General features: G+C 39.1%; 1 protein-coding gene across 8 annotated transcripts in view; it reads right to left on the reverse strand.

Annotated features, from left to right (window-relative positions):
- The window catches only part of Wac (WW domain containing adaptor with coiled-coil), a 75,385-nt gene that overhangs the window by 30,286 nt on the left and 29,897 nt on the right, over positions 1-15,202 (reverse strand). For all 8 annotated transcript variants that reach the window (XM_048368025.1, XM_048368022.1, XM_048368023.1 and 5 more), the window contains one exon: positions 5,093-5,199. In XM_048368025.1, coding sequence (XP_048223982.1) covers positions 5,093-5,199 — 107 coding nt within the window. The remainder of the gene's footprint in view (positions 1-5,092; positions 5,200-15,202) is intronic.

Here is a 15,202-nt window from a genome sequence, read left to right on the forward strand (position 1 = left end):
ATTTCCTTTTTCAGGTTTTTAATGTTTTCATCATAGAAGTCTTCCACTTCTTTGGTTAAGTTTATTCCTGGGTACTTTGCTTTTTTTTTTTGAGGCTATTGCAAAAGGAGTTGCTTTTCCCGATTTCAGCCTTGTTCTTCACATTGTTGGCATACATTAATAAAAATACCTGCCTGGAGCTGGGAATGTGTCCTAGCAGTAGAGTGGTTGCATCACAAACATGAAGCCCTGGGTTCCATTCCTCAGCACCACATAAACGGAAAAGGCTGGAAGTGGCAGAGTGCTAGCCTTGAGCAAAAAGAAGCCAGGGACAGTGCTCAGGCCCTGAGAGTTCAAGCCCCAGGACTGGCAAAAAAACAAACAAAAACCCTGCCTATGTTAACCGTTTACAGTAAAAATTTGGTGCCAAAAAATTTAAATATAAACAGAATGCTAACTAAAGGCCATGAATTACCTTATCTTTTAAAATTCATAAAATGGGTCAAAGAGTAATTAGAGCTTCATCTTATTCAATACACAGATGTTAAGATGGAGTATTAATTTCCCCAAAGGTAAAACTGGTGTTTCTAAACTAATCAGTCTCTTGCAGGTATTGGGGAGGGGGGGGGCAATATAACAATCATAATGAAGTTAGAAAAATTGGAAAGTTCCAGCTTCACATAAATTAACTCCAAAAGTAAAAAAAGGTCATGTACCTGTCTGTAATAATCCCAGGAAACCTAGTAACCTCAAGTATTCTTTTAGTTGAACTCTCTGTAACTGTTTTTCAGAGGCACTGTGGGCTAAGACAATGTTATACTGTCTTTTGGGGTTCACAAAAGTACAGTGGCAAATTTTAAAAGCACGAGGAAATGAAACTAAGTAACAGTTTTTGCCTAAACCAGCTAATTTTTCTCAGAAACAAGTTAACCCACTAATGTGTTGACATAAGCAAGACACACAAAAAAAAAACTTCATCAAATGATTTCCCACCAAACCAACATTCTGGAACTTTTGAGGGCAGTTGGAAAAAGATTCTGCCACGTTTTATTTTATTTACATTTCAAAATAATGAGGGTACCTCAATAGTATTAAAAGTAGTGGGGAATTCTTAACTCCCACCTTATAGGAACAAGCTACAAACTGAGCTTCAGAAGACCAATTACAAAAATGCCCAGTTCAGAAAATTCTTTTCCATTACCTTTAAACTTAATAATCTAAACTGAGTCCTTCCTCATGGATACTATCAGAAAAAAAAATAGTTTGCTTGCAAATTGGTTATATGGGGTAGCTAGAATGGCCATATAGAATGAGATCTGAAGAAATCAGAATACACTACCATAGAGTAGTTTAGATTAAATCATTGTACTTCCAGACGAATGGGTTGTAAAATGTCACCTAATATAAAGGAAAACACGGGTTTGGACCAAAATATTACAACAGACTGTGCTTCTTTCACCCAAGGTTTTGCTTTAAGAAATCAATCAGCTGAATGGGTTTCTCCAATTAGCACTTGATCAGGCCTGAGGCACTGGACTTAGCCCCTGTGGCTCAAGGCTCAACACTTGAGTCACAGCTCCACTTCTGGCATTTTCTCAGTGGTTTCCTGAGAGTCTCACCAACTTTTCTGCCCAGGCCGGCTTTGAACTGTGACCCTTAGAACTCAGTCTCTGGAGTAGCTATGATTACAGACATGAGCCACCAGTGTTGGGCAACAGGTTATTTTAAAACCCAGATCTCAAGTTTTCTACATTGACCTTCAGACCACAGCCAAAAGATGAGCTAAACCTTGAGGTCTTTTCACATCCAAACTAAAATGATCTTGTCTTTTTCCTCGTCATCCTATCACAACCACACAGTGGCAATTACACACAGTGCAACTCAATTCAACAATAAAAAAACTGGGGGCTGGGGATATAGCCTAGTGGCAAGAGTGCCTGCCTCGGATACACGAGGCCCTAGGTTCGATTCCCCAGCACCACATATACAGAAAACGGCCAGAAGCGGCACTGTGGCTCAAGTGGCAGAGTGCTAGCCTTGAGCGGGAAGAAGCCAGGGACAGTGCTCAGGCCCTGAGTCCAAGGCCCAGGACTGGCCAAAAAAAATAAATAAATAAATAAACTGGATGAAAGAGCGGATAGATATAAGATTCTAAGTGTCGTCCTCACTTAAGACTAAGGCAACACCTGTCTTAAAGTACTTCTCATATAAATGTTACTCATGTTAACACAATCATTGTGATTGTTTTATAAATGAATTGAGTTTTATTAATATTATAGTTTTAGCATGTTTAACTACAGGTAAGAGTATACATATATATTCAGTGAAAAAAATTGTGAGAACAGTTATAAAGTTATGCCAAACACAATTTAAATCACTATCTAGCAATTCAAAATGGACGCAAAGTTGGAAGTGGCACTGTGGCTCAAATGATAAAGTGTTGGCCTTGAGCTGAAGAGCTCAGGGCAGTGCCCAGGCCCAGAGTTCAAGCCCCACAACTGACCAAAAAAAAAAAAAAAGGCTCTACCATGAATTTAACTTTGAAAGGGAGGCAATCAACAATCTTATTAGGGGCCAGGAGCACCAATCCAGTGGGTAGAGTACATGCACAAGACCATGGATTCCATTCCTACTATCATTAAAAATTAAACAGCCAAAAAAAAAGAAGAAAAAAGCTTTTCAAAAGGTTTGTCATAAGCCAGCCTCAATGCTTAGTGCACAATTAATGTCCACAACAGGCTCAAGTTCTTACTGGAACTAGAAATTAGTATCTTAATACTGAAAAACAGAAGGTAATTTGGCCTTTAATAGCTCACTTGATTAAAACAAATCCAATATAACCAAGTCTCAGCAGGTAACACTGTTACCAAGGACAAATTTTCAACCTGAAACTTCTAAACATCTTCAAAAGCTAGTTTATTTTAACCAGGTTTATATTTACTTGGGTTAACTACTATGAATTTATTCATTCCTTCATTATTAAAATATTACATGAAAGATAATCTTATGTTTACTAATCACTCAAAAACTTCCACTAGAGGTGATTTTTTTCCTTTTGTCCTAGTTGAGCTGGCGGTGGGGGGTGGGGGGTGGGGGGTGAGGGGTGGGGGGTGGGGGGAAGAGACTTGGTATTGTCCCCAGGCTCTTTTGCTCAAGGCTAGCAATATGAGCCACAGCTCCACTTTTGGCTTTCTTGGTAGCTGACTGGAGGTTAGAGTTTCATGGGACTTTCCTGCCCAGCCTGGCTTCAAAACATAATCTCAGATCTTGCTTCGCCTCCGGAGTAGCTAGGAATACAGTTCTGGGCTACCTGAGCATGGCTGGTAGAAGCTTGTTGTTACAAAGGTGATGTACAGAGTGGTTAGTTACATAAGTCAGGGAGAGCACATTTCTTTTTGACACTGTCACACTTTCCAAAGGACAAGTCAACCAAACAAAAGATCAACAAAGAAGCTTCTAAATTAAATCATATCATAACCCAAATAGACTTCATAGACATCTACAGAATATTTCACCAAACCACCAGACACTTCATATTCTTCTCAGCAGCCAATTCAAGATTCTCTAAAACTGACCATATCCTAGGACAAACAACATGCCTGGGCAAATATGAAAGGATGAAAGATGCATCTTAGCTGATCACAATGAGATTAAACTATTTCTCAACAACAAAACATGCCGGTTTATTACCCTACACTTTTGAGAGACTAGTTCCTTTCTATACTATATATACTATATCCTCCCACACTGTTGATACTGTCATTGAACTGAAAATCTGAAGGTACTTTACTGATTATTTCCTTCAAAAGTTCCCCACTGTCTCTACATGTAAATCATATTCCTTAAGACATACACCTTTTTATGACCCAGCTCTCTAGTTTATTGGTATAACCAAACTCCCATAATTGTGCCAGCCTATCAGAATTTGTACAATTCTCTCGCCATAGTATATGGTTGTTGCTGTTTGTTTCAAGTCCATGCTGCTAAGAAGCCCAGACTAGAATTAAAAGTAAAGATCCAAGGGCTGGAATATGGTCTAGTGATAAAGTGCTTGCCTCACATACATGAAACCTGGGTTCGATTCCCCAGCACCACATATATAGAAAAAGCCAGAAGTGGCGCTGTGGCTCAAGTGGCAGAGGGCTAGCCTTGAGCAAAGAGAAGCCAGGGACAGTGCTCAGACCCTAATCTCAAGCACCGGGATTGGCAAAAAAAAAAAAAAAAAAAGTGAAGATCCCTCTGTCAGATGAAATTGTTCATAAAGAAATGTACTCATTATCTAACTTATGAAACTAACCTCTCCGTACATCACACCTTTATATTAACAATTTTTTTCAATTGAAAAAAAGATCCTTTGTCTGAGCCTTTCACATGCTAAGACCACAAAGGAATGGCCACCATGCAAAGTTATGCTATTTCACAAATTCATGCTATTGCTTAATAGTTATTCTGTGCATTATACAGTTTTCAATTGGCTAAATATTCAAATTTGAAGCACTACTTACACTTTAATGTTTGAAAACATTAGTTATGCTTCAATATCTTCCTAATCTAAGCTAGGAAGGCTCCATATTGAGGATTTCCCTTAACATTTTTACATTGTTTACTTCTCTGCACTTCTCTGAAAGTTCCTGGAAAGCGAGCTACACAACCTTAATTTTCATATGCATATACCTGATTAACTGAAATTTTATCTTCTGCAAAATGTATTAAAAATTTCATTTGAACAATTATTAAATGTTAGTTTCCTTAACCTAAACTTGTAAAATATATATAGATATCATTTCGTGTTTTTCTCTACATTTGAAGCCAGAACCTTCTTTATTCCCAGTTTGATACAGTATGTAGTACACAACAGATAATACATTAAGGAGTTTTGTGTATGATGAGAACAAAGCAAATCTCAAGCAACTTTTAGCTCGAGAAGTTTGTCCATGAAGTTTTTGTCTTTCTGATGTAACAAAGGTAAAATTTTGCTTGCTTAGTAATAGAATAGGCCACCCACTAACAGACCACTCTAACACAAATTTTAGAAACAAAAAGTTTGCTGTGAGATTTTTTTTTCTGCAATGAATCTTAAAAATTGGGCATTTGATATGTTTAGAATACTTACTGCATCTGAAGTTTTGCTTGGGTTATTGCTTGGATTAGAAGAATGTGAATTTGAACTATGAAGAGCACTGTGGTTGTGTGAATTTTCTTGTGGAGAGTAACTGGTCCCTTAAAAAATAAAACCAAAGTATATTAGTTGTATTTTATCTGGTTTTTACCATACTACAAATCATCATATATATTCTTACATAAGCATAATGAAAAAAAATAGCAAAACTCAACTTTTGTTACAAGTCTCACTGCACAACCCAGGCTGGACTACAACCCTTGACCTTCCTGTCTCAGCCTACCGTACAACTACAATTACAAATATGCATCACCACAGCCAGCTCCCAAACTCATACTTTTTAAACTACATGAAGTATTCATGACCCAATTACAAATACAGCTTAAAAATATATTCATAGCCGGGGACTGGTGGCTCACACCTGTCATCCTAGCTACTCAAGAGGCTGAGGTCTGAGGATCACAGTTCAAAGCCAGCCCACCCAGGAAAGTCTGTCAAACTCTTATCTCCAATTAACTAACAGAAAACTGGAAGCGGCACTATGGCTCAAAGTGGTAGAGCACTAGCCTTGAGCAAAAGAGCTCAGACACAAGAGCCCAGGCCCTGAGCTCAAGACCCACATCTGAAGAAAAAAAAAAAGCCACACATAACTAATAATGTGTAGAACAAATGAATTTATACTTTTATTAACAAAATTATTCTTTTCTAGAAACTTTTTGGTGCCAGTCCCGGGGCTTTATTCAAACTCAGGGTCTGGGCTCTGTCCCTGAGCTTTATTGCTCAAAACTAGTACTCTACCACTTGTGCCACAGTTCCCTTGTGGCCTTTTTGTTTTGTTTGCCAGGCCTGGGGCTTGAAATCAGGGCCTGAGCACTATTCCTGGCTTCTTTTTGCTCAAGGCTAGCATTCTACCACTTGAGCCACAGCGCCACTTCCAGCTTTTTCTATATATGTGGTGCTGAGGAATCGAACCCAGGGCTTCATGTATACGAGGCAAGCACTTTACCACTAGGCCATATTCCAAGCCCCCTTGTGGCTTTTTTGGTAGTTAATTGGAGATAAATGTCTCACTGACTTTCTTCCCCAGGCTGCTTTCAAACCACAATCCTCAGATCTCAGCCTCCTCAGTAACTAGGATCATAGGCATGAGCCACAGGTGCAAAGCTCCAAAGTGTCTCCATAAAGCTACCTCTATATAAAACTTGCTTAAAAGTATTTCTTAAATGTTAGGAGTGTTAAGCTATGCATTTGAAGACCAGCAGGCAATGATAGTTTAAGAAAAGCAAAGGCGGGCTGGGGATATAGCCTAGTGGCAAGAGTGCCTGCCTCGGATCCACAAGGTCCTAGGTTCGATTCCCCAGCACCACATATACAGAAAACGGCCAGAAGCGGCGCTGTGGCTCAAGTGGCAGAGTGCTAGCCTTGAGCGGGAAGAAGCCAGGGACAGTGCTCAGGCCCTGAGTCCAAGGCCCAGGACTGGCCAAAAAAAAAAAAAAAGAAAAGAAAAGGCATAGAGAATGAAAGAGAATGAGGGAAGACACTGTATAAAAGGTAATGTACTCATTACCTGACTCATGTAATTATAATCCCTTGTACATCACCTCTACAATAATAATTTTTTAAAATCCAAACTGGAAAATTCACTTGCTAAAACAATGACAAAAAGATTCAATACTAACTCTAACGTTGGTATCGTCCTTTTCATTTCACATACAGGATTTTCAGCCACAAGGTAACATAAATCCAGGAAATATTTATTAAATAAGAGCTAGAAATGATATACAGACTAGGTGTAATTAATAAAATTAAAGTACAGGAAAGCAAATGGTTCACCCAGTGAGCCATGAAAATGAAACTAAATAGATAAAAGGTAAATAAACTACTACAGATGATATTTATGTTTCAGATATCCAAGTGGAAACAGCCAAGAGATATATACAAAAGTAGAATTCAGAATAAAGAGAGTAGCTAGATTTGGATTTGGAAGACCTTTCCATTAAGATGTCAAAAGTAAGAGACTAACTTTTTGCCTTACAAGTAAAAACATCCGCTAGGAACTTGGCAGATAACCAAGTATGTCAAGAGTAATGGGAATGGCCAAGATTTAGCACTGGACAAGGATCCTTTTATAAATGAAGCTTTAAGTAAAGTCAAGTATATTTTAAACCACAAAGCTACTGAACTCAGAAAAGATTCCAACAATCACTTAAAAGTCCACACTATATGATTACTTAAGGAGAGTGAAGGCTGTCCAATGAAAGAAATTTCCAAGAAAAATAGATGTTAGAAAAGCCTGATGGTTCTATCCACTTGTTTTATGTTGTTATCTATGTGGAAAAAAACTTTAATAAAGTGAGCAGTGAGGGCTGGGAATGAAGCTCTCGGTTCGATTTCCCCAGCACCACATATATGGAAAAGAGCCAGAAGGGGCGCCGTGGCTCAGGTGGCAGAGTGCTAGCCTTGAGCGGGAAGAAGCCAGGGACAGTGGCTCAGGCCCTGAGTCCAAGGCCCAGGACTGGCCAAAAAAAGTGAGCAGTGAATATTCCAAAGAACACGAGGAAATAAAATCAGTGTAAAAAAAGTTGCACAGCAAACCTAAGACTTTTATCTTTTCAAAGGCCAGCTTGCTTAGTTGGCCCTTGGTAGCCATGAAGACTTTGATTTCAGAAGAAATATGGCCTAATAAGCTTTTTTTTTCCCACTGTCACCCATTTCAATATCCTCTTTTAAATCCAATTCAAATCCAAGGGGTCTTATAGAAAGTATAATATGCAGAAACATAATTTTTGAAAATCTCCCCTCTGTAATCAATATAAGCTGATTAAAACCAGGATAGTCTTAAGAACTGAAAAGAGCCAGGCACCCCTGGCTAAATAATTAATGTTTGTAATCGTAGCTACTCAAGAGGCTGAGATCTGAGGATGATGGTTACAAGTAAGCTCGACCTGAAAATTCTGTACTCTCATCTCGTTAGCCAGCAAAAAAAGCCAGAAGTGGAGCTGTGGCTCAAGTGGTAAAGCATTAGCCTTAAGCAAAAAAAATTCAGGGACAGCATCAGACTCTGACTTCAAGACCCAGGACAGGTTTAAAAAAAACCAAAAAACTGACACAGTATATTCCTGAAGAATGTAATAAAGTTAACCACCTTATAATAAAAACTGGAACATTATCTTCCAAAGCATATTAAGAGCTATTTGAAATTTTTACTTTCCTCATGTAGTCTTGTAAAACTTAAATAATACAGAGGCAGAATAACTAAGTGTCTATGTATGCCTCCCCAGGATCAAAATATTAGTCAGGTATCCAGCATATAAAAATAAAGGGACTACATCAGAAAGCTACATCATCTACAATGAGCATTTCTGCAACATAATCAGTATTTTCACAGAAAAGCTATGAAATTCTCCAATTATCACTGTAAAAATAGGGCTGAGAATGTGGCTTAGTGGTATAGAGCGCTTGCCTAGCATGCATGAAGCCCTGAGTTCGATTCCTCAGCACCACATAAACAGAAAAGGGCAGAAGTGGTGCTGTAGCAAGTGGTAGGGTGCTAGCCTTGAGCAAAAAGAAGCCAGGGACAGTGCTTAGGTTCTGAGTGCCAGTCCCCAGGACTGGCAAAAAAACAAAAACCCCAAAACCCACAAATAGTTTAAGAGTAAACCACTCAATTATGCAAAAATAGGACAGGTTAAATAAGAAGCTCAATTTGGTTATTAACAGTTTCCAATGATACTTAAAATGAAAAATATATATTAGGATACGAATGTGGCTTGCTGAAGCTGTAGAGAAGTAGATACAAGTTAAGTTCTGCACAGAGGCTCCATTACAGGGCTCAAGAGAGAAAGTAACTTATCACAGAGCCATGAAATGAAATAGCAAATTTGATTTTCTTCAGGAAACTTGCCTGAAATAGCTGAGAAAAGGTTTTACCCTTTTTTCTACTATAGGTTATTAATCTATTTCTGCCATTCTAAGTCTTGTTGCCTACCAATAAAAATTCACACAGGAACCAATTTAAGTTCACTTTTATATTGATGTCATCCTGTGATTTACCAATTTTAAACCGACTAATTGATTTAACTACCAGACGGTATCTCAAAGAGGTAGAGAGAACATATTAAGAGATACATCAACACTAGCCTTGAGCAAAAAAGCTCAAGGACAGTGACTAGACCCTGAATTTAAGGCCCCCAGGACTGGCAAAAAAAAAAAAAAAAAAAAAAATTGACAACTAGGGAAAACCTTCAACACCAACAAAAAAAAGAGGAGGAAATAATTATGCAGAGTGGTAAAAATCTATTTGGAGCTATTCTATATCCAAATGAACATGGAAAATAGTAACCAAACAAATGGGCCTGTACTGAACAAGCACTGTTTTCATTTTTACCATTATTCCCAATGCACAAAACTGTAATAGGTATTGTAAGTAATCTAGAAAATACATGGAAGGATTTGTTTGGATTATATGCAAATACCAAACTATTTTACATAGGTGATAAGCATCCATACATACAAGTCTTGGAATTTATCACCATCTGTAAATCACCTAATAGTTTCTGAAAAGGATTTTTATATAGTTCTAACAAGAACAACTCTTACAACAACCCAATAAAAAGGTATTACAATTTAAAATGAAGAGATATGGGTTGAGAACATTGGAAAAGTAACAATGATCAAGAGATAGTGTACCCATAATCTGACTTGAACTGAACCCCCTTTGTACAATTGCTTTAAGAAAAAAAAAAAAGAACAAAAGATCTGAATAAGCATTTCTCCAGACACGCAAGTGGCCAAAAACATATAAAAGATGAACAGCAGTATCAGTCACCAGGGAAATGCAAATCAAACTTACAAATAGCTATCACTTTATACCACTAGAACAGTGGTGTTTAATTGGAGAGAAGTCTCAGACTTTGCTGCCCAGGCTGGCTTCAAACACTGATCCCTCTGATCTCAGCCTCCTGAGTATATTACAATTATAAGCCACCAGCACCGAGTCAAAATAACATTTTCAATCAATAAAATTTAAAGCAAGGGTCCAGAGGATGTATTTCTAACAAAGGTAGATAGAAAAGGGCCTCCTTGACTTCTAAGTGTATTTCTAATAAAACAGACATCACACCATATACTTTAACTTTGGCACCAGCCATTTTATGTTACATAAAACACAAACTATCGCTGCAAATTACTGGAGGCATCCAAGGTTGCATTTTGAAAGCAGTAAATAACCTCAAACCTATCTTCTCTGGGCTTACTGTAAAAACTGGTGCTAATTGTGGCTCAAGGCATAGAGTGGTAGCCTTGAGCTAAAAGAAGCCAGCGACACACAGTGCTCACTCAGGCTCTCAGTTCAAGGCCCAGGACTGGCAAAAAAATAAAACTGGTGCTAAATGCCAAGCCCCAGTGGCTTCACACCTGTAACTCTAGCTACTCAGGAGGCTGACCTATCTGAGGATCAAGATTCAAAGCCAGCACTAGCAGAGATATTTGTGGGATCTTAGCTCCAATTAACCAGCAAAAAAAGCCAGAAGCAGAGCTGTGGCTCTAGGGGTAGAGTGCTAGTCTTGAGCAGAAAGCAGGATGCGTCAAAGCTGTGTTCAAGCTCCAAGAGCAGCGTGTGTGCGCGCACACGTGCACACACACACACCCTCTAATTAGTATGCCATTATTTCAATGCCTTAGCCTCTTTTTTTTTTTTTTTTTTTTTTTTTTTTTTTGGCCAGTCCTGGGCCTTGGACTCAGGGCCTGAGCACTGTCCCTGGCTTCTTCCCGCTCAAGGCTAGCACTCTGCCACTTGAGCCACAGCGCCGCTTCTGGCCGTTTTCTGTATATGTGGTGCTGGGGAATCGAACCTAGGGCCTCGTGTATCCGAGGCAGGCACTCTTGCCACTAGGCTATATCCCCAGCCCAATGCCTTAGCCTCTTAACCTCTTTACCCACAGCAATCAAGCCTTCATTTCCTGAAGGCTCCTTATACTCTCATCACCTCAAGGTTGGCAATTCTGTTTTCACATTGATCCAACCTACTGGTAAATCTAGACACATTCTCAAGATGCTTGCTTCCAGAAGACACTCTCTAGATCCCCTTCCTCCTTACATACTCCTGCTTACATACTCTCTTCAGTCCAGTCTCCTTTATTAGTCCATTCCTATGTCCCTGACTCATTTTTCCCCCAGGTAATGTAAGCAAACTTCCTATGGGTCAAATCTAGTCTCATTCATCCTCTCATTTACATATTACCTATGGTTGCTTCTGCAATGTAAGGAAGAGTTGAATGCAAACGTTCCTCCCAAAATCAGCTGTTTGAACAATGTGAAAGCAATATGCATCCACTAAAAGCTAAACTGACCTTTACCCAAGATTAGTAAGTAGTATGCAGTAAGACACTGTCTTAATGCAGTGATCATAACACACATGTGAATGACACTTTACAGTTCAGTGTTGCTAAAGGTTATACTACATGTATTTGACTTAAATTTCCAACTTGTAACTGCATTACTGGCATGTAATGCTATCCTAGGTCAAAGAGCATCTGTAACTACAAGAGACGCTATGTCTGCAAAGCCAAAACTATTTACTGTCCAGCCTTTACAGCCTGCAAGCCCCTGAATGATAGTCCCTCTCTAGAGTTTAGGTCTATTATACTCTCATTGTTTCAAATTCCAAATACCCCAAATCTCAGTCTTTTAATTCTAGATCCTACCTACTCATCTGCCTACTCAGTATCTCCACTTGGCTCCTAAACCAAAATGTCAGGTTATGCGAGAGCCAAAAATTCTCCCCACACCTTTGGAATCTTTCATTCTGTATTATTCATTCAAGTGGGGACTCCAACCAACAACTGGTTAGGCCCAAATTCTACAGTCAAGCTTAGAAATGAACATGGTTGCTTCTTTCATAGTACATCCACAGTCAAGCTACTTTTATTGCTATTACCCTAATATAAGCCATCAGCATCTTCTACATCTTTACTTTCTTATTCTGATTGGTTTAATAAACTTCCTATCTTTTGTATAGCTAGTGATGACACTGTACAATATTAATGGTTTATATACCTCTATTAACACTGACTCAAAATGTGTTTTTTAAAAAACATAAACACTATTTATCTGCTGTTTTCCATTCCCCGTTACCATAACTTACCTGTTCTTACAGAATCAAGAAAAATATACTAACTTGCACTGTCATTACCAAGTGAACATCAACATCAGGTCAAAGTCAGGTAGGTGACAAAGCATAGGCTACTTATTTATATCAAATCCCGAATATAACAAATTTCTTTTAAAGTATAATGTTAGGGGCTGGGGATATGGCCTAGTGGCAAGAGCGCTTGCCTTGTATACATGAGGCCCTGGGTTCGATTCCCCAGTACCACATATACAGAAAATGGCCAGAAGTGGCACTGCGGCTCAAGTGGCAGAGTGCTAGCCTTGAGCAAAAAGAAGCCAGGGACAGTACTCAGGCCCTGAGTCCAAGGCCCAGGACTGGCAAAAAAAAAAACCACAAAAAAAAAAAAACAAAGTATAATGTTAGACACTCACAAAATCTTATGGCTTGATGCATCTGCCAATCATCAGCTCAAAATGAAAAGCTCCTACTTGATTCCCTATGTCCAGGCATTTGTTTCTAACAGATCTGCTTCAGTTGAAAAGCAGATTTAACTATTAAAATGTGGTTTTTAATAGCCACTGAAAATGCATTAAATTATGCCTACTCACCAATTAAATAAGAACAGGCAAAGAGAGCAGTCAGTTGACAAGAGATGTGTAGAGTATGTATAACAGGGTATGGGGCACACTTGGACTACCCCCATGCAACCCCAAGATAAGACTATAGTATTTTCCTTACAAGAAGATCAGGTCAGGCTGGAGGGACTGCCACTGTAACAACGATTCCAGGGGTGTGATTAACACTAGCACATTATAATCTGAGTTTGGGGAAACCAAGTGGTAGTTTCAAGGGTTTGTCCAAGACCAGACCTGGCATAAGAAGCCTAGCCCAAGTATCATCACCTAATACTGTTTTATTGCATGAACTTAAAAGGAGATGGCCCTGAAATAAAGGCAGGTGTGCCCTTTGCACATTCATAGGCCCAAATAAGAAACCTATATTGAGCAAAAGCACTTTCTAAGACACATTTCACAGTAAGACAACTTAAAAGTTTGTAGTCAAGTGCTAGTGAGTAGTTCAGTCCTGTAATTCTAGCTATTCAGGAGGCTGCAATGTGAGGATCAAGATTCGAAGCCAGCCCAGGCATATGAAGTCAGGGAGACATCTACAATTCAACAGCAAAAAAGTGGAAACAGAGGTGGTGCAAGTGGTAAGACCGCTAGCATTGAACAAAAGCCAAATTAGAATGTGAACCCGGAGTTCAAGCTCCAGTAACGGCACACAGAAGTTTATATGCAACCACAAAAGACAGCCAATTAGTACTTGAAAAAGAATGAAAACTAAATGCATCACTCTCTCCAATTTAAAACTTCACAACAAAGCTTTATAAAAAAAAAAAACAACACCACAGTGGTACTATTATAATACAGACCCACAGCTTACATGTCCAATGCCAGGGGCCACTGCTTGTCATCCTAGCTACTTGAGAGGCTGTAAATGGGAGGAGCAAGACTTGAGACCAGTCCCGGCAGAAAAACTCTCCAGATCCCAGTCTTAAAACAATAGTAGGCCCAGGGAATGTTCCTGTCCCTGGAAGACCCAAGTTCCAGGACAGCCAGGTCAGGGAAGTCCCTAACTCAGTTTCCATGGGAGACTGGTGGGCAAGGTGGTATACACCTATGATCGCAATAATTACAAAAAACATAATATAGGGCTGGGAACGGCAGTTTAGTGGTAGAGTGCTTGCTTGCATTGAACTCATGATTCCTCAGTGGCACATAAATAAAAAAGGCCAGAAGGGGCGCTGTGGGTCAAGTGGTGGAGTGCTAGCCTTGAGCAAAAGAAGCTCAGGGACCAGCGCCTCAGGCCATGAGGTCAAGCCCCAGACTGGAAAAAAACAAAAACAAAAAAACCCCCCACAATATAGATGCAATTCAGGCATATGATGAATGGGGAAAGGGAGACCCTATCCTGAAGAATAACCAGAGGAAAAATGCTCAGGGACAGAGCACAGCCCTAAGTTCAATCCCCAAGAGTGAAGGTATAGCTTAGTGGTCTTGCCATCACTAGGCCCTAAATTCAAACTCCAGGACCATTCTTAAAATAAAAAAAAAACAAAAAACAAAAAAACAAAAAAAAAGCCCTTATAAATATAGAATATTGGTTTTCGATAATTAAAAAAACCTTATAAATACAGAATCTTGGTTTTCAATAATCATACATAGAACATACAAAGGGGACTGAAAACTGTCTTCAATAAATGGTACTGGGAAAGCTAAAAACAATGGCTCACAACTACAATCTTTGGAGGCAAAGGATGGTGGTCTGATTTCAGCGCTAGGCAATTACAATATCCTATCTAGAAAAACAAAAGCAAAATTGAAATTGGGTATGCCAATCCAAGGCTCTGAATTCAAACCCTAGCAATACCAAATACAAAATAAATCATGCTGGGAAAGCTGGCTATCCACAAACAGAATGAAATTGGACTCTTGTCTTATTGGACAGAAATTAATACAGAATGGTTCTTATTAAAAACTGAAGTTTGAAACGGTAAGATTCATCAAAGAAAACAGATAAATCTGCCTAACAAGTTTTGGCAATAATTCTGTGGATATGGTAACAATGAAAGCACAGGTAACATTAAAAAATGAAAAGGAAAACTATAGAGAAAAAACTACATTCAAGCCAAATACCTGATAGCATTAATATTCAAAATAGGTCAGGAATCCCCTTATGTATGTGCATTTGTGTATGTATGCACATGATCTCGAAAGAGACTTTTGCACCCTATGTTGCAGCATTCTTTCTTTCTTTTTTTTTTTGCCAGTCCTGGGGCTTGGACTCAGGGCCTGAGCACTGTCCCTGGCTTCTTTTTGCTCAAGGCCACTTTTTGCTCTGCCACTTGAGCCACAGAGCCACTTCTGGCCATTTTCTGTATATGTGGTGCTGGGGAATCGAACCCAGGGCCTCATGTATACGAGGCAAGCACT

Source organism: Perognathus longimembris, chromosome 18 (genome assembly GCF_023159225.1).
Source record: "Perognathus longimembris pacificus isolate PPM17 chromosome 18, ASM2315922v1, whole genome shotgun sequence".
Classification (NCBI taxonomy): domain Eukaryota; kingdom Metazoa; phylum Chordata; class Mammalia; order Rodentia; family Heteromyidae; genus Perognathus; species Perognathus longimembris.